Source organism: Candoia aspera, chromosome 4, assembly GCF_035149785.1.
Source record: "Candoia aspera isolate rCanAsp1 chromosome 4, rCanAsp1.hap2, whole genome shotgun sequence".
NCBI lineage: Eukaryota > Metazoa > Chordata > Lepidosauria > Squamata > Boidae > Candoia > Candoia aspera.
In genome coordinates, this window is record NC_086156.1 from 8,369,081 (window position 1) to 8,390,010 (window position 20,930).

At 42.7% G+C, this 20,930-nt stretch overlaps 1 protein-coding gene across 1 annotated transcript in view; it reads right to left on the reverse strand.

Moving 5' to 3' along the window:
• CNPY1 (canopy FGF signaling regulator 1) overlaps nt 1-18,441 on the reverse strand; it is a 38,252-nt gene extending 19,811 nt beyond the window's left edge. Inside the window, exons 1-2 of the mRNA XM_063301914.1 lie at nt 18,345-18,441; nt 7,518-7,633 (exon numbers count right to left, since the gene is read on the reverse strand). Of these exons, the coding sequence (XP_063157984.1) occupies nt 7,518-7,633; nt 18,345-18,441 (213 nt within the window). The remainder of the gene's footprint in view (nt 1-7,517; nt 7,634-18,344) is intronic.
• Between the last annotated feature and the right edge of the window lie 2,489 nt (nt 18,442-20,930).

A 20,930-nucleotide genomic window follows, 5' to 3' on the forward strand; every position in this document is an offset into this window, starting at 1 on the left:
AGAATTCCAGCTCAATTATTTCCCATTTAGAACCAATAAGTTACTGTGTACGTTAGGGAGAAGATCTGTTGACTTGCTTTCTAGCAGCCTTCCTATGATCTGGGAAAGAGATGGATCTCTTCACCAGCAATGGACAAGCTTGTAGCTGCCTGTTTACATAACTGTCTCCTAAATCTTTATCAGTCTGGGAACCAACTATCTCCATGCTGGGCTAACAGTACTCAAAGTACTTGCTCCCAAAACCTCAGAGGTTTTCAGAAGCAGCAGTATCTTGGCATCTACCAAACCCCAGATAAAGAAGATTTGCTCCACCATCAGGCTGAATAGATTCCAGTTGGTAGCATCCTGGTTCTCCTCTCTTCTCTGAAGATCCTTGTAAGTTTGCTTGTCTTTGGCCATTCTCTTGCAAGCTGCTTCAAGATAGGGTAGAGTTAGGCCAAGAGAGAATGACGGGTCCAAGTTCAATCTGTCAGTTTTGATGCTTAGAAAAGGAATTTGAACCCAACCCTCCTTAATTGTAACACAAACACTCCTCTCCACAGTTGGTGGAGTAACCTTTTCATTTGTGCAGGAGCATAGTTCAGTCCCAAAGGTATACCACCACCACCACCACCACCACTCCCTTATATGTGCCCCTCTAGATGAAGTTTCAAAACTGAATGCCTTCATTTAAGGGCAGTGTTGTGTTAATTTGACCCACTGCAGAGTGCAGATAGGGACTCACTTGACCAAAAGATCTTCCATACAGAGTTAAGTAGCATGTCAGGGAGAGAAGGATAGACTAGAAACCATATTTATGGCCACCCAATAGGGAAGGGAGGATTTCTTTTCTAAGGGAAAACATTACTATTCTTTGAGTTTTCTCCTCTTGCTGTTGGTAGTGCTGCTGCTGAAGATATGGGGATATCCCATTTCTCACAACTACACTTTTGGGAAAAAATGTGTTCATGTTCTTTAATTTGTAATGAATACTCTTCTTAGCAGTATAGCCTTGGCGGTAAGGGAGAAAGTCATTTTTTTTTGTCGTCATTTTAAGCCATACTGAATCAGCAAGTAGTTCCCAATCTACCTTCTGCTTATTTGAGGACCTTCTTCTATAAGGCATGTACTCTTCTGCTGAGCTACACCTCTACCACAGCTTTCTTCCTTTTTTTAATAGTAATTTTATTACATCTTTCTTCCAAATGTTATCATTAAGCAAGATCTTCTACCTCCAAGGACAAAAATAACAAATTGTAACTATCAGAATACTAAATGCTGCCCCTCCCTTCCCACCCACCCATACTTTGCCATCTATCTTTTTGCACACACATACCTAGGCATGAAGAACCCATTCCTGATAGACATCCATGTGTATCATCTGCATGCCTTCACCAACAGTGCTACCTTCTGCAGATAGCAGGAATTTAAAGTGCATGAATGTTTTCAGATACAAAAGTAATACTGAGGATGCCACCCTTCCATGGTGGCATCCAATAAGTTCCAAAGGAGATTGATAGGATCCCAATATGTTCCTACAATGCCTCCATTCTCATGGGTTCTACCAGCATCTCAGGCTTAATATCTAACATATGTAGGGAAAACTGGAAACACTGATTAAAATTGGAAGAGTCACTGCTATTCAGTTTAGACATGGGCAAGATGGATCAGTAATCTAATACCTAATTTAATATAAGGCTGATTAATTCATCCACACCAGGGTTTCTCAACCAGGGTTCTGTGGAACCCCAGGGTTCCGTGAGAGGTCACTAGGGGTGCCCTGAGGGATCACAACTTATTTAAAAAATTATTTCAGATTTGGGCATTCACATTAAAGAGGTCAGTTTCATTATTTTTAATTTAAGAACACTGTTAATGCATCTATCCAGGCCTACCCATGAAACGGATATAACAATTTTGTAACTTCTGGCCTGTATTTGAGCCTGAATGTGCAGGGGTTCCTGAGGCCTGAAAAATATTTCAAGGGTTCCTCCAGGGCCAGAAGGTTGAGAAAGGCTGATCTACACACACACACACACACACACACACAAACACACACTTATTTATTAGTTTGGGAAGCAGATTCTAGACTAGGAGCATGAAGATCTAGGTTCTAGTTCTTACTTAGGCATGAAAGCTAGCAGGGTGACTTGGGGCTAGTCCCTCTCTCTCAGCCCAAGAGCCAATATGTTGTAATGATTATTGTCCTAACAGTCAGAAATCACGCTGAGACAAGGAGTAGGTCTCTAGTGTTTATTACTGCAACATAAGACCGAAAATCCTAACAAACTGAAGAAGCGTGGGAAAAACCCAGACAGATAAACCCCAAAGGCTAAGGCGGGTCTGATCTGTGTCTCTTTGAATGGCTGCTTAACTCCTCAGTACTACGCATGCGTTTTCCCCCCTGGATCGAGGCCCCTCCTGCTCGCCATCAGTACTCATGACAATTATAGTGTTAAAGTGATACTGGACTAGGAACAGGGAGACCCAGGTTCTAGTTCTCCTTTAGACACAGAAGCTGGGTGGGTGACTTTGGGGCAGTCATTTCCTTCCAGCCCTAGACTGGGAAGCCGAAAAACATCTAGTTACCAACCTGCGCTGGACCAATGTTCATGATATTCATTGTGGGTCTCATGCTTTAAGTGTAGCAGTATAGCAGAAGACAACTTGAAAAGACTTAACAAAATGTATGTGCAAGCACATACAGTATTTCATTAGGTTTCAAGAGTAAATTTCATCTTCAGAGGATACTGCCTCTGGAATTCTGCAGGGGCCATAATCAGGATGAGAAGGAGCTACCGTTAGAAAATATTGAAGTCTCTATGCTGCATCATCCAGGGGTTGGCTTGCCTGGTCATTTAAAAAATGCTGAAATGCTGAAATGTGAAATACAAATACAATACAAAAAAAAAAAGAAGGATAAAGTTTGAATGGCATATATCCCATCAGAACTAAAATTTCATTATCCTTAATGAACAATTGGATTCAAATGTATCTGCTCTGCACTTTTTTAACCCCTGTGGGAATGGAGTTTACAAATTAGGAAAGTGAAGCAAATTCTAGCATATTTCAGAAAACAAGAGATGCTGTTTGTTACAATTCAGGTTGAATTAATCTGCATTGGTTTTGTCTGGTATCTCATTACAGTCAGGTGCTGTCATGTGTGTCTGCTCTGCTTTGGGGGGAGATTTTAAAAATCTGCTTTTGGTTGTGATGAATCAGCAGCTGAGGGTTTCTCTGTTCATTAGTCATTCCTAGCTCCTAAAAGATTAAAATGATTCAGATGCAAAAGTTTGTACATTCATAGGTGACTAAAACATACTTGCAGGCCATTCTGGACCATCAAATAATTCGAAGATTGATATAACCTAGTTCCTTTTCAATTACTGTAACTGCATTTTTAAAATTTCTTTTTATGTAAAATGGCTTGACCTGAAGACACAGATTCTGTCAAGCCCCAGACAGAAGAAATGCATGGATTCTGGAAACATCCATCATTCTTAGCTCAAGAGTTTCCTGGAAAACAGTATGTCTTTGGGGAAGAAGCATATAACAACATATTGGTTAGCTGCCTCACAACCATCTATATTAGAGAAATTTTGTGCAAACTCATATTTATTTGGGGAGTTTCATCTAAGACTGTGTCTTAGTCTTTCTGATTTGGAGGCTATATCTATCTAATAAATAAAGATGTATATAAAATACATATGATTTTCTCTTAATTTTGATAAATTGAGCCTTTATGATTGGGTGGGATACAAGTGTGGAGATAATAATAAATGTGAATGAAGACAGTTCAAATGTTCAGCCTTAAAAAAAAAAGAATAATTCAAGAAAACTGGTCAGAATGAAGTCGGCAGATGCATCATTGACACAGACTGGATTTTAGATCAATCTCTATATCTCTAATTATGAATTGGTTGAATAATCTGAACTTGAAAGTAAAGAGTCATTTCTACCACTAGTGGGAAGCAGTGGATGGTCCTTTTCCAGCTTGACCTTGACGGCAATGCAATGCCCTTCGATTCATTCAACATTAGATGACTCCTGAGAACCCTGATCCTTAGAGCTGCTGGGCAAATTGCCACACATTTATATTTAACAGGTGTTTCATGCATTTTGGCAGGAGAAGAGAAAAAAGAGAGTGATGAAAAAGAAGTTAAAAACAGAAGGAACTGCACAATATTTACAGTACATGTTAAAAGCAACATGTCTTTATAAAATAAGACCATTGTACTGTATATATGAGAAGAGGTTTAACAATGGCCCTACTTTGCAATTTGGAATTGACTGTCAGATTTGAAAAAATTAAAAACTAAGAAGTCTGGCGAGCACCTCCTGGGGCCCTGGCCAAAGGAATGCTCTAAGTGATGGGTACGTAGATCTGTAAAATTCTTGCGTACTGTAGTTGAACCTGATCTTTGACCAGAGCAATAGGTGGTCAAAGACAGGAGAAGAGATGCTATTGAACTATAACCCCCAGCAAGGTTAATAGTGAATGAGCTAAGAGCTGTCATTCAATAACATCTGGAGAGCTATAAATTCCCCAGCTGGGCAGGAGATGAAAATATGCTTTGAATACTGAAATTCTTAAATTCAACCCAAAGGTAACAGGTGAGGAGAAGGGGGTGATGTGTGGAATCCTAGAGAATCACTGCCAGCCTGAACAGATCAGCTTGACCCAACACAGTGCCCTCCAAATTTGTAGGACAGCTCCCATCCAACAGAGCCAACTGCAAGCTAACTGAGAGTTGCAGAACTAGGACCAGGTTGGGAAAAGCTGGAAGAAATGGACCAATGTCCTGAAGGTAGCAATCATTAGTGGTTGAGGAGCCTAGACTGGCAGAGAGTAGATTTGTCCAACTGTCATTGTATTCATCTCTCACTAATATAGCCTCTGTATTACAGCTGGGTTCCATAATTTGTACAGTGAGCTCACATGCCTGAATGGGCTACAACTTGACCTGCGCACTAGAACATAAAACCACAGTCAGGGAACAGTTTTAAGAATAAACAGGACAACCATTTGTTAAGGATACCTTAAACCTGTCCGTAAGAATAGAGATGTCTTGGGTGTATATGGTGAATGTGTTCAAGCAAGCAGCTTTGGAGAATTTGAATCTGAGTAGTGAGTTACTCTTTTGTGTGCACAGTCTTAAACCGAGATCCCTTTTTTGGTTGGAACCACCATTTGCTAGAGAAGTCTCCATTCTTAGGGTCAGATGCTTCATTCTTTGCTGTGATCACTGGTTCATCTCTTTCCTGCCCAGAGGAGCATTTGCTGATCCAACCTCCAATGGAAAGAGATACATTTGAACTGAGGGATGGCTGTGTATGTGTCAGAGGTTAGAGGAGAATCTGTGTGCACCAGGGGTTGTGTGTCAGAGACAGTGCCTCTACTAGTAAGGCCACTGGCAGCCAGAGATGAAAGAAACTGAAGGCCAATGAGGGCCAAAGGCACACGGTGCACATTAAGAAAACATTAAAAGGATATCTTAAACCAGATCAGCCTCTCAGAAACTTACTGTCCTTAGGGGACATCTTGTTCTCTGTGATGACACTTGCAAATTGCCCACTGGTGGTAATGTGGAGACAGACCTTCTCTGTGGTGGCCCCTATTTTCTGGAATGCCATCTCTTTGGTGATACACTCTGCCCAACGTTGAAGTGTTTTATACATCTTAAAAACTAATGTTCTTACGTTGATTTCCTCCATTATCATAATCCCTCTTAATATTTGTCTCTAGGTTGTAATGGACTGGGTGTGTAGGGTGGAAAAAGTATTTTTCTTGACTTCTTTAAATTCTGGTTTTTATCTTGCTTTTGTTTATATTTGTATTACGACTTCAGGATTGTTTTGAATGAAAAGTGGTACATAAATACTTCTAGCAAATAAGCAAGTGATCAGGGTTTGTCTGTTGATTGTAGAAGTTCAGAAGAAAGCACCCGAGCGGCTTCTTCCAAATATTTGGAAGAAGACTGCTAGACCACTGTAGGCCTTCGCCTCGTCTGAGATTCTGTGCTCCAAACAACTTCTGTGCATGCTCTCTTTATATGTTTGGGCTGGGGCAAAGGTCACACAGCCGTAATCTTCTGCTTCCTATTCCTAACTGTATGAGCTTATAACACAGCTCCCTTTGCTCTGGTTACTCGCAGCCCCCCGCTTGGCACCCAACTGTTTCTCTGAGAGGTCCTGAAATGTTCAGATCCTGTCCAGGGAGTTATTCTGTTATTTCACTCCTAAAAAGTGCATCATTATTGCCATTTGCAGATATTTCTATATTGCCCAAAAGGACTGAAATGTCCAACAATTTTCTTCTAAAGGACACATTTCTGAAAGTGTATTTTCGGGACTATATATTTGCATATATTGCATTACTTGTTTGTTTGTTTATTTTTATTTTCTATCCCGCCTTATTTTTATAAATAACTCAAGGCGGTGAGCATACCTAACGCTCCTTCCTCCTCCTCTTTTCCCCAAAACAGCAACCCAGTGAGGTGGGTTGGGCTGAGAGAGAGGGACTGGCCCAAGGTCACCCAGCTGGCTTTCATGCCTGAGGCGGGACTAGAACTCTCCTACCATGCCTGATTGGCTCTAGGGCTGAGAGAGAGGGACTGGCCCAAGGTCACCCAGCTGGCTTTCATGCCTGAGGCGGGACTAGAACTCTCCTACCACGCCTGATTGGCTCTTGAGCTGAGAGAGGGGGACTGGCCCTAGGTCACCCAGCTGGCTTTCATGCCTAAGGCGGGACTAGAACTCTCCTACAACACCTGATTGGCTCTTGGGCTGAGAGAGAGGGACTGGCCCAAGGTCACCCAGCTGGCTTTCATGTCTGAGGCGGGACTAGAACTCTCCTACCACGCCTGATTGGCTCTTGGGCTGAGAGAGAGGGGCTGGCCCAAGGTCACCCAGCCGGCTTTCATGCCTAAGGCGGGACTAGAACTCACGGTCTCCTGGTTTCTAGCCCAGCGCCTTAACCATTAGAACAAACTGGCTCTTAAAATTATCTTAAAACTCTTCTTTTTAAATGCACATGGATCCTACTTTTGATCTGAGATTTGCGCTTACAGAATTCAGAAACATAGGAGTCTTGAAGGAGTTGCATGTCAGAAGTCACTTTTCATAAGCATGCTGAACTTCTCCACTCCCATTCACTGCTTGACTTATGAGTGCAGAAGATACCCTAAAGCTATGCAAGAGGTCATCATAATTGAGGCTCCTACACATATCCCCTTCCCATCTCTTAGATGCCTCTGTGGTTCTGACGGACTTCCCTTTAAGACAACCCTTCAATGGAACAGGGTGCCATTCTCATTTTTTGAGCCCCAAAATTTTTTTTAAAAGGCCCTGGAAAAGAGAATATACCTCAGTTTCAAGCTCAGAGATGATTTGGGGTCCCAGAGGAAAATGAAGCAATTAGTGGCTGCTGGCCTAACCCAGGAAAGGCTAGAAGATTAAAAGACCAACTGCTGTTTGGATAAGTGGTTAGTAATTGGACATCCTAGCAATTACAGAGCTTGGTCTCCCCTCTCTCTTACCTTTTTCTTCCCCCGTGAGCCGTCAGGGTTGATTCGAAATGTCCCCGAGTTTACAGTCCTCTTTGATCCGATTTTCTTGATGTCATACGCCAGCTCATCAGCCAGAGCCTTACATGCTGTAAGAATAAAGGAAAAGAAATACAGAGAGACATCCTCATCGGGGAAATCCCAGTAGAAAACATGGTAAGGACAGGAGGAAACTGACATGGATGTCGAGAGAGCTGTTTACAGCCAAAGCGTGCTCCAAATCACGTGCTTACATAGACATTCAAGCATCTTGTCACCATAAAATATTAATATATAGCTGGGCCAGAACCTCTCTGTCGTTTTTTGCCTTCTGGGAATCATTCTTGGAAAGAAACTCTGGACACAATAGTATCATGGGCAACATCGATGGCACAGATGACACCAGCTAGTCTGCTCAGGGGCTAACTCTGGTACATTGATAGGAGCCACGTTTTTAACACTGGATGCGCCTGTGATGGCACCATCTGGAGCCTCGCCGTGCGGTGAGCTGGGGATGTGCAGCTGTGGATAAATGTTACCCCCTTGCCATTTATTCTCTGGAAACAAAACAAATATGTGTTCCAAAGAAATAATATTTTAATTGCTTATAATTTGCTAGATCCTGAAACGTCTGAGGCAGTGGAGAGAAAGGAAAGGGGAAATGATTCAGATAAAAGGGAAGACGTGCCAAAGCTGACAGGTCCTAAAAAGATTGCCAGTGTAGGTGGCAGCTTTTATGGGAGTTCGATCAGTTCAGTGTTTCCTAACCTGGGCAATTTTGAGTCATGTGAACTTCAACTTCCAGCATCTTTAGCAACAGCCATGATATCTGTGGAATTCTGGGATTTGAAGTCCAAATGTCTCAAAGTTGCCCTGATTGACAGGTAGTCCTCGCTTAATGACCACAACTGGGACCAGAATTTTGATTGCTAAGCAAAGCAGTCATTAAGCAAATCTGACCTGATTTTATAATCATTTTTGCAGCAGTCATTAAGTGAATTGTCATGGACATTAAGCAAACCACATGATTGTTAAGTGAATCACGCAGGTCCCCATTGATTTTGCTTGCCAGAAGCTGGCCGGGAAGGTCGAAAATGGTGATCACGTGACCACAGACACTGAGACAGTCATAAATGCAAACCGGTTGCCAAGTGCCCAAATCGTGATCATGTGACTGCAGGGATGCTGCAATGGTTGTAAGTGTGAGGACCAGTTGTAAGTTGTTTTTTTCAGCACCATCAAAAGTCTGAACCGCCACTAAACAGATGGTTGTTAAGCAAGGACTACCTGTAGTTAATGGGTTTTGACTTTTCTCTGAAGTTGGGAACTCATTTTCAGAGACCCTTCCTGCAGCTTTGAGGGCATCTTGCTTAGTACCCATCCATTCAACACATCTCTTTAGTCCAGAGGCCTCAAAGTTGGCTACATTGCTCACCATGTCCATCTATCCACATAGCGCAGGAGTTGCCTGATTGAAAGAAACTTGACTCGTATTGACAGGTCCCTCCACTTATTTTAACCTCCTACACCTGCTGGCACAGTAGGTGCTTTGTGGCCGATGTTTAAAATGCTATGTGTGAAAGGTCCCCTGTGCAAGCACTGAGTCATGTCTGACCCTTTGGGGGGAGCAGGCACTAATTTGTTCATAAGAGCATAACCCATGATTTACTGTTAAAAGCAAAAGGTATTTGGGAATTATGGTGGCAAGGCTGGACAAAACACTGTCTGTGCGTCTGTGTGGACACATGCATGAGTACACTCTGGGGACTGGCAAAACATATGAAGGACCACATGGTTGGGACTCAGACTGAAATGCTTCTTGGTCTCTTTTGAACGCAAAAGCCATTGGCTTGCTCGCCTGCTTCATTTACTCCTTGGACTCTCAACTTCCAAGGCTCTCAGCAATTGACATTCTTAGCTGATTAGGACTCTTTGTGACAGTTTGAAAACAATTCCAATCTGGTCTGTTCTCATGATGCTGGCCAGTTTGGAGAACTAAGCTGAGTTATTTTTTCTAATCTGCTATGTGTTTTTGGGCCCCCATGGCCCATTATAGGTAGGTAAAAATGGAAGCTATCACAGATCAGTTTCAAACTCATTGTAGGGGTTGAGAGTGTCCTACGAGCTAGCGTGAAGAAATCATATGGAGCATTGCATGTGCCATTTTGTCATTTTGGTGTTCACAATTACTCTCTCTCTCAAACAGAGAGAGAGAGAGAGAGCGCATGCGCAACTATTTATTATTGCCCTATGTACCAGACATCCAGTTTGGTGTAGTGATTAAGGCATCAGGCTAGAAACCGGGAGAAACTGGGAGACCGTGAGTTCTAGTCCTGCCTCAGGCATAAAGCCAGCTGGGTGACCTTGGGCCAGTCACTCCCTCTCAACCCTAGGAAGGAGGCAATGGCAAACCACTCCCGAAAAACCTTGCCAAGAAAACTGCAGGGACTTGTCCAGGCAGTGTCCGAGAATTGGACACGATTGAATGGATTAAAAAAAATGTATCAGACAACTTTCTATGAGAGACTGACTTCTTAAAGGCTGTATGTTGGTTCCTCATCAGGATTGAGGTATGAGAGGAACAGCTTCCTGCCTCTGCTGACCTTTTCTTGAACAACAAGGCCTACCTGTGTTTTGATACCTCTCTGTGTCCCGTCTCCCGTTCTGCTTCCTGATAATTGTCTTTTGATGTAGATCCTGATTTGGCCCAGAGGGAGGCCCTTATAACTAGCTGGGTTTTTTTTTTCTTCCACAAAAATACAAAAGTTCCAAATACTGTATATTTTATCCAAAGGATGCATAGAAAACACTTTAAGGAAGTAATAGGCATATCAAGGGTTAAACAATTCCTTTTCTTTCCCCCTTCCTCTCTGAAACTTTCTGAAGGAACTTGATTATTAGGAAAAAAAAGAAAAGAAGGAGGCAAACACACACAAGCGTTTCATTCCCCATTTGGCCCTCAGGAAAAAAAGAAGCAAAACAGACATTAATTACTGGCAAAATACCCATCATCTGCTCTCTCTCACATCCTAGGTATGGTTATAGGGGACTCTGTCAGAACTCTACTTCTCCAAACTCAATCCTATTCTGGGATCTGATCCTGGAAAATATCAGAGATTCAGACCATCCACCACCACCCACATCTGGCTAAAACAGGGAATTACAAGTTGTACTCCAAAGAATGGAAAAGATGCCAAGTAGAAAGGCCGGGATAGAGTGAGTCAGCAGATCTGCCTGATACGGTATATGCAAAACAGGGTAGTCTCCTTCTGTTACTCTGCCCAAATGCTGTCAGGCCTGCAGGTATTAAATGATGGTGCCGACTGTTACAGAAAGTTTCTTCTGTTGATTTCTGCAGGAAGAAAAACATTTGATTTTGTTTCTTGTTTTCTTAAAAGAAACCTGGCCAATTAAAATCCTCCTCCTCTGCCTCCTCCTCCTCTTCTTCCATAATGTTCTAAGAAACAAGATGATGATTTTGATGCTGTTTCCTGGAATGGGTCAATTTTGCCTCCCAGGGTCTGAATTAAATGATGCTCTGGCAAGCCAGTGAATGCTGTCGTTCGTTGCTTATTTGTTCGGTCGCTTCCGACTCTTCGTCACTTCATGGACCAGCCCATGCCAGAGCTTCCTGTCGGTCGTCAACACCCCCAGCTCCCCCAGGGACGAGTCCGTCACCTCTAGAATATCATCCATCCATCTTGCCCTTGGTCGGCCCCTCTTCCTTTTGCCTTCCACTCTCCCTAGCATCAGCATCTTCTCCAGGGTGTCCTGTCTTCTCATTATGTGGCCAAAGTATTTCAGTTTTGCCCTTAATATCATTCCCTCAACTGAGCAGTCTGGCTTTATTTCCTGGAGTAGGCCGGCTCCTTTCTGCCTCTCCCTGCTTATGCATTTTCCTTATTGCCCGGAGTGCCCTGGGATACACTTCTGAGGCTAATCTCTCTGCGTAGTCAGCTTGGGAAAGGGGATAGGATACAGCTTCTATGAGGTTCCTACCAGAACCGGTTCCGAGTCCTTCAGGATGCCCATGCACCTTGTCCTCTAGGCCAAATGCAAATATACTAAACAGAGCAGTTGCATCTGGATGCGATGAAAGGAAAAACCTATCTTTCCCCAAAGGGAAGAGAAAGATTTTGTTTTCAGTCTAGTTAGAGATTTGGCATCTTTCAAAAGGGAATACCATCTGTTCCAAGACAAACACCCTTTCCCCCTCCCAGAAGAAACTGTTGCCCAATAAAGTGTCAAAAGATAACAAAGTCTGTTCCAACAAAGCTCATCTCTCTGTCGCCTGGGGGGGGCCCTTGGCTGATAAGGCATTGGTTGTTTCGGCACAGACTGTTTAGCCTCCTAATCAAATTTTGCTGTTAGAGTTACTATTGGCTGCTTTGCTCTCATTAAACTGCAGAGGTATTACTGTTCAGCCACCTGTGCACGGAGTGGTTAAAAACTAAACGTGACTGTAAATTCCAACTGCAAGCAGGATGGGCTAAAATCGACTATTAAAGGCCCCTGAGCAGATGAAAGGTAAATGCAGAGGTCCTAACACGATTGATCTAAACCGGGTTCCGATCTGCTGAAATCTGCATTTTGCTTAAAAGTCGACTGACATCTGCAGCTGATGAGCTGAGATATGCCTGGTGATATAAGGCAGGGCTGATTTTATTTATATATGAAGCTAAGCAGGGTATGTCAGGATGTTCGCACAGTATATAGGTTTTGAGTTTGAGCTGGGGGAAAATCAAGCATGGTGAAAGATGCCTTCTCACCTGAAGTAGCTATGCCTGAGCTGCTCTAGTTTGCTTTGAGGAGGACTTTATCTCTGTGAGTAACATTCCATCTAGACCAGCCTCTTCTCACTCAATTTATTTCATTTTCCAAAATCCCACCTTTCTGCTCCTAAACTTAATTGCCTTAAAGCCACCCAAGGACTGGTGTGATGCAATTGCCTCTTCCCACACACGTGCGCTCAGGTGTCTTGCTTGGGAGAAGGCCAGCTGGATGTTTTATTTATTTATACACACACACACACACACACACACAGTGTTCATATATATTGCACTGGGGGATAATGCAATACTCTCCTCTTATTTAATTAATGCTCACACTGAACTGCAATTCCCAGCCCTTCTCATTGCCTCACTGCAGGCTGGGATTGCTGGCAGCTGTAGTTTTGCAATATCCAGAAGGCCATATATTCCCCCACTCCCAACATATTGCATATATTTATTTATTTAAAAAGGGTACGTTGTCCTCGAAAGCATTTTTCAGGTATGATCGCTTACTTTAAAATATTGAATAGATTTAAAAGCCTGAGGAATGGGGGAAGAAAATTCACATGGCATGAAGTGGGCTAGAAAAACATGTCAGCCTGCTTAGAGCATTCCCCAGCTGGGGTAACCTCACCAAAAAGGCCCTGTCTCCCTTTACCAGGATCTGCTTTTGCTAGATGGCAAAGGTGCCTGAAGGCCAACTCCGAAGCTCTTAATGTGAAAGCAGGCTGGTTTTAACAATAAACACTGATGAAGACATCGCTCAGAATTACATCTACAGTTCTTACTCATGACTGAGTTTTACTTAACATAGAATGTTCTACATTTGACATACTGTATTATTCCATCAAGACTGATGTTACTCATTTTTTTACTAGCCAATGTGGTACAACTGGTTTCCACCATTGAATATGGATCTACACCCTTCCATTCATTATGACAACCATGCACCAAGAATAGTGAGGTGCAGTTGTTTCAGTCAAAGCCGGCTCTACCATTAGACAAGGGAAGTATCCACCGCAAACAGCTAAGCTACATCTTTGCCCCATTTCAATTTATTATTTACATAGATGTGTTTATTAAAATTTACAAGACTTAGATCAAGGCATGCTGAAATTGTCAGATAAATGGCAAGCTCAAGAGCAATTAAGGCCATTACTTAATACTTCAGAAAAGATCAGTTGTCATCAACCATTAAAAAATCAGAGTCATGGTATTTTCTAATACCAAGAAGCATCACAGACAGTATATGGACGCAAGTTTAAATGATGTTAAGACTTAGGAGCTGTTTTTCAATCTTCTAGAAGGAAAATACTCCAAGTTAATTTTGTCTCTTCCCTAGTCCAAAAGAGTATGACAGCAGTCCTAACGTTTCATTGGAGGCAAGGAGGGAATTTTAGTCCAGCTGTGCTCATATTATTTACTTTTATATATGGCACAGTTAGGCCCTTATTCCGACTCTGATCCTTAGGAAAATGTACAATCAACGTTTTCCTTTATGACACACCTAAATGCATCACCCAGTCTGGCTTTGCCCATGGAACACACATACATTCAAAGTTAAGTTAAAGTTATGTATACAATGCATCAAAATGTGGATGCATGCAGGCACAACAAACAACTTAAAAAATCCTTTCTAATATTACTGTTAGAGCACAAGACATTCTAACTGCTTTATACCCTTTTTATCCATGCTGTTGAAATAGCAGAGTGGTTAAGGTCTATGCTTAGCATTGCAAAGGTTGCCAGTTTGAAACCCAGCAGAAACTTTCTTTTAAATTATGATTCTTCTTTTCTTGACTAAAAATTTTCCCCCTAGGTGTTCTGTTTTATAAGAAGATCTTAACCATTCTGCTATTTCAGCAGTGTTGGTAGAGGGAGATAATGTAGAGAGTAAGGAGGATGACCTTGACAGTAATATGCAAGAAATATTTGTTAAATCCAGTGTGTCCAGATAACATTCGGAAGCAAACATTCGGAACATTCAGAAGTATGTCCAGGAAACATTCGGACACTTCCCTAATTCACTGAACTATAAGAAGGAGAAAGAGGTACAGCTCAATCAGACTGGCAAGGTTCTATTATTACAGGCAATCTTAATAAAAGTAGTTTTAGCCTTCCTGTGAAGTTGATTTCCTGGTCTGGCCTACCTAATGGGGCTGACAGAGGTAGAAATTATTGGGGTGCATGATGAGCACTTGCTCAATTGAAGGGGCGGTCCTTTCTCTGCAAAGGAGCCAATGAGCTGCTGAAATAAACCTCCAACAAACTGGAGTGCTCTCTCCTGACAGACAGGACCCCTCAAAGTGACCTAACAGGAAAAGGTTTATTAGAAAATGCAACAGAGAAATGTGCCCTGAGGTCACTTTGAAGGTGAGCAGGGGATTGATAGAGGGCAATGTCACTGTTACCGCTCTCCAGAAATGGAGCAATTGGGCAGTGCAGATAAGCCCAAAGACCGCAATTGCATTGGAAGAAATAGCACCTTGGGAGTCAGAAACACATAGACGCTACAATAATATTGGTAGAGTCTGGAAGGGGCTGTCTTCATGGAACTTTAAGGGGCTGGAGATATTTGTAACCCCCAACTAATGTTCTGTGTACCGGACATCTCTGACTCTCTGTTCTGATCTGTGTTTTGTCTCATTGGCTCTTGACTTGCAGACTGAATTTCCATCAGTGTTTTTCAACCTTGGCAACTTTAAGATGTGTAGACTTCAACTCCCAGAATTCCCCAGCCAGCATGGCTGATAAAATTGATAATTATCAGTTTTAACTTAATTACTCTCTAGAGGATAACTTGTGGGCTCTTGAACTTGGCTACTTGGACTATTCTGTATCTCTCTGTTGAGCTCTGTAGGATAAAACAGCCCATTGTATATCATGTCAAGCCATTGTCCAACACAGACCACTGGAATGGTTGTAGGAATAAAGGCAAGAGATCCTTTCCAACATTGTCTGGGGAGACACTGGGAACTGAACTCGGGACCTTTCTGCGCAGGAGACACAAGCCCTACTGTAAAGCTAACCGCAACATAGCAGATCCATTGAATGTCCAACGCACAACTGCGCTGTGCAACCAATCGCAAGACTGGTCCGTTCTTCCCTGCCTCCTGCGTACTATTCCATGCCTGCTTTAAAATTAATTAAACCAGGAGCAGGCAGTCTAGAAAGGCTGATAAAGCTGTGAAATTTTCAGTTCAAACCATCTTTCAACTCCTGCCAAGGACTAGTGTGGAGGCTGGAAATGATTTAGAAAGGTTGAGAAGAGGTCAAAGAGCCTGTAATTGAATAATCCAGCCCAGATTGGAAACTGAAGTAAAGGCAAAGACTTTAGCATCCTGACAAGCAAGCACTGGTTTTGAAGCCTGCATATAAATACTGAAATAACTGATATGGCCTCATGACCAATCAATAATAATAATAATAATAAATATTATTATTATTAAAATAACTGGATGGTTTTTTTCCCTTGGGACAGAATGACCACTTCTCTCAATTGTTACCCTGAGTAGAGGACACACACAGGCCAAAGATTCTGCTGGATGGAAATGAGGAGCAATTTACCAAGGTGGTGGACCTGCCCATGGATGCCAATTTTTCAGCAGGAGCTTGCAGTGGGAGTAGATCTGAGATTCAAGGACCCCTAAGGACCTGCTGCTGCTTCTTTACAAAGCCACAAAGCTAAATTAAGGATGCGCTGATGGTGGACTTTTCTCCCCTATCAGATCACAAGGCGCTCAGGATGAAGTCAGACAGTCAGAATGAAAAAGAACTAGGAGTGCCCTTTCCCAAAACATCACCCTCCGTATCTTTCTGAATCGATTGGAATGAAGAATGAGGTTGCTGTAAATCCATCCCTTCTTTTAAAAAATGTTCTTTGAGTAGCAGGTGAGAAATGGGAATAGCTTAATTCCAGTGGAATTCTGAGTATGAACACTATAGAAGTGAAATAATCAATACTGAATTTATCTCCGACATATACTCTGGAGCAGAATCAGGAGATTAACTAAAGTAAAAAAAGAAACACAAATACCAACTACATTCTGCAACAGAGGAAAATACTCTTCTCTCTTAAACTGATCTCCTTCTGCCCGGGAGAGGCATCTTTGCTACAGTTCTGGGTTTCTTTCAATCAAAGCACATCTGTAACGGCATGTCTTTGGCCACCTTGTCTCCTTCTGTTATTTTCCAAGGTGGTCTGTCTCTCAAAACCGCCACACCCGCATCACCCAAGCAAGACTTTTTGTCAAGAGATCTTGGGACTGAAGATTCTGCAGCCCTGGCATACATCAGGGAGGATTTATTTCAATATGTTGTTGCAACTACTTCTGTCAGGTTATCCGTCTCGGGAGAGATGTTCATTTCTTACAGCTCATTGTGCCATCTGTTAAAAGAATCAACCGTTCGTCTCCGTGCTAGGAGACCACAGATGGAGAATTTTCCCCCTTGTGTGCACGACTGTCAATAGATGACAAAGCCTTGTGGTTTGCAGCCAGGTGGAATTGCTGGGGAGGAGAAGAGAGCAATGTGGGTGCTCCTGCATGGGTTGACTCCTTGCCTCTAGGTATTTGCTGATGCACAGTGAACAATGCCAGTCAACGCACACCCTTTCTAAGGCAATTTTAATATATCAAGTGAGCATCAAGCCAACTTATGGATAAAGCATAAACAAAAGTTCACTCTCCCTCCTAGGCACGCTTCCTCAAGAGGAGATCCCACTGCGTTGAGTAGAAGTTGTTCCTAGGTAAACGGAGGGATTGCAGCTTTGATGGTACGAATAAAACCAGGGACGTACATACAAAATGGCTACGGCTGAGAAACACTGATCTGATCATTTCAAAGACTGAATTATAGGACCTCTTTCATCTGGGGAAGCTGGGGGAATTGACCCCTCAAAAGGGCCCTGCTTATTAGCCGCCACTAATGCCAGTGGGTCGATCAATAAGTAGAGATTCCTTCATTAACAAAGTGAATTTCTTGAGGCAAGGAACCCAGAGGGTCATGTGGCCTAAGCAGTAAAGGAAGATCTGCAAGGAGATCTGTATCTGTGTCCTGGTCATGGTAACATCCCAGACTGAAAATGGGCAATGGATAGCTGAACATTTTATGGAGGTCATGAAAAGGATCCTAGCTTCGATGTGTTACTGTTAAATGCCAGAGAATTCAAGCATGCAGTCCTTCACCCTCCATCTGAAGTAAGAGAGCCAGCAAGATGCGACCCACTGGCATTACATATCAGCTGTAGTACTGCAAGCTAAAACAATTGTTGCCATTTTGCTGCCATTTCAGCATGGCTCTGGAGAGGCACACACTGAGAGGCTGCAGCAGGAGTGTGTGTGATGCAGCAATGCAAGAAGAACCAAATTATAAGGCCCAAAACATGGTGTCCCCAAGGTTACTCCATCAGTATAAGAAGCATTGATGTGGATGCCGTAAGCAAGGCACATAGTGGCAGCCTTAAGCAGGGCCCTTTTGGGGGGGGGGAGGAACAGTGGGGACAATTCATTTAGCCTCCCCAGATGAAAGAGGTCCTATAGCCAAGGGATAGTTCAGTCTTTGAAATCATCAGATCAGTGTTTCTCACCCTCAGCAAGTTTAAGATGTGTGGACTTCAACTCCCAGAATACCCCAGCCAGCATGGCTGGCTGGGGTATTCTGGGAGTTGAAGTCCACACATCTTAAAATGGCTAAGGCTGAGAAACACTGGATCAGATGGATCCATTCTTTGCATTCAAGGCAGTAGAAACCATGAATTAAGTTACAATCCTGAGTTATTTTTCCACTTTGGATTTGCCCACATGCTTTGTTCACTCCAATGGAGGAAAACAATGTGGGGGGGGGGAAGTAAATTGATGCGGAATGTAATGATAAGGAAGGGGTGGTGGGGATTCATTGATGCATCTGTGCCTTTCAGAGTCCTTAAAAAGCTCTGGTTTTAAGTGAACAGGCAACGTGAGAAGTCATGGGCTTATTTGAACAGAATTATCCAACTCGTGAAGCACAAGCCCTCTGGGCACAGAGGGAAATACTCAGTCGAAACACTAACCTCCACAGAATACCATTGGGTCTCGCTGTCCTCTCCCAGGGTGGCTGAACAGGCCTAGCAGCAGCAAGGACCACAGTGCCTGGAGGGATATGGCCATGCCTTTAGCCTCAATCTGGAGAAAGACACAAGAAAGTAGTGAACCAAGGTGCTTCCAAGGCCAGCCCAGCTCTTTCTAGCCTGCCACTTCCCAGGAGCACTGTAATTGTAGCTTTCACCATCTTCAGCCAATTCTGAGGGTAGCAGATCACCCCAGCACATTGGGAAGGGCAGAAGGTTGAGGAAGGATGGTCTACTTTTTACAGCTTCAATCCCAAGGCCCCCACCAGCTTTAAAAGCAGCTCTGGGCACAAATTCCTACAGTGGAGGAATGGATGATTAAACTGATGGAACTGGCCCAAATGGCCAAGTTAACAGCGTTGATGAGAGAAAAGACCGTGTCTGGATTTGTTTCTATTTGGCAACCACTTTTAGACTATTTGCTTGTGTCAGGAAAAAAAATGAAGCTTTGATTTTGGGTTTTGAGGAGTAAATGGTTTGATTTGACAGAAATAATATTACTAAGGTTTAACTGATGGTAAGAGATTATCTGTATTGGAGATCATTCATATCTGTATTGGAGAAGGTCGGAAGTCACTTTCTTTCTATTAATTAAACATTTAGTAACGTTATTTCTCTAAAGTCAAACCATTCAGTCATCAAAATCTAAAATCAAGACTTCATTCTTTTGTGTTACAAGCAAATATTAACTTCCATGTACTTTTATACCTGTGCTGGAAAAGGTCAGAAGCCACTTGTCTGATATGCTCTTTTTCCTTATTCCTGCACCGTTTTAGTTTGTCCTGTTTCTTTTTTAGACTTGTATTCTATCAGTCTTATATTCTGCATTATGTGTCTTAATTATATCTTGAAAAATAAAAAATAAAAAAAGGAAGTCACTTGCTTTTTCTGTCTTCTCTCTAATTCTATACTTTTACAGTTTTCCTTTTTTCCTTAGTTCTGTTTTCTATCTTTTCTATATTCAACATTTTGAATTTTAACTATACTTTGAAAATTAATAAAGTTCTTTGGGGAAAAAAAGCAGCTTTGGGATAAGAATGTGCAGGTACCCATCTCTGAATTTTTGCCATGTTTCTTTAAGCAGGAGTTCTTCCTTTGTTTCTTTGGTTCCCTCCCAAACAGAAGGAGAATTAAGAGGTGATTCCCTATATAATACCAGTACTGAAATAAAAAGTAGTGACCCTACATCATTTTTCTTTTAAAAAAAATCTTTAACCCTTATAGATAATGCTAAAGGGTTAATGATAGGCCAAATTTAAAATCAGGGAGATTTTCTCCTACAAAGGGTATTTTGGAGCATCATCCTTCCAGTATGTGCTTTAATTATGTTGCAAAAATCTCTGCCCTTTAGGCATGGCTCTGTATCACCATGCAGATGTTTTTCAAGGTACAGCTGAAAAGTTGCAGTGCGGGTTACAGCCTCTTGATTTGCCTTTGAGTTATTTCTCTGTATCTGTCCTGCGTTTCTGCTAAACAAACCCTTATTTGCTATTTAAATTCTCCTTAACTGCACCTGTGACTGGAGAAAGCAACTGAGAATTTCCCCAAGGACACAGCTGACGATATCACAGCTGTTTGAACCTGTGGACCTGTCCATCGGTTCAAAACTATCAAACTTGCTGTAGTTTTCACAGGGTGACAGATGGTTGAACTGTACCTAACTGGGGTGGTGGCAACTTCACGGCATAGATCTCTATCCGCGTTCTGCGTCATTCCCAGAACGTGACTGCTCATTTTTGGTAAGATTTGGATATTCTATTGTGCTTTCCTAGCCTGGGTCTGTTTGTTATCACAGTTATATGGCCACCCATCTCACAAAGAGCAACTCTGGGCGGTGTACAACAATTGATAAAACAACCTCTACGTGCAAATCACAATTACATAAAAACAGTCATTATAAAAATATAAAAAGTCATTCTTAAGAATAAAAACATTGTCAAAAGTTTAAAACAGACAAGCCACACGGAGAGAGGATAAAGATCAACCACAATGGAGCCCTCTAAGGAGGTCTCTGGTTCCCTGGGACCCCCCAGGCCTGATGACATAACCAGGTCTTGAGGGACTTCTGGAATGATAGCAGGGAGGAAGCTAACCTAACTTTGGAAGGAAGAATATTCCATAAGGCAGGCACCACAGCAGGCCCGCCTCCTGGGACCCACCACGTGCAAGTCCTGGTGGATGATACCCCCAGCATCCCACTCTGCCGGATCTAATGGGACGGGCAGATGTAATCGGGAGAGGCGGTCCCTCAGATAACCTGGCCCGATGCCGTGAAGGGCTTTAAAGGTCAAAGCAGCACCTTGAATTGGACCCGGAAGCAAACTGGCAGCCAATGCAGCTTGCGGAGCAGAGGTGTGACGTGCTGTCCTTGGAGCATGCAAACCTGCCCACGCTGCTGCATTCTGCACCAGTTGAAGCTTCCGGATACTCTTCAAGGGCAGCCCCATATAGAGCAGTAATCCAATCCGGAGGTGACTAGGGCATGAGTGACTGTGAGCAGAACTTCCTAATCCAGGAAGGAGCACAACT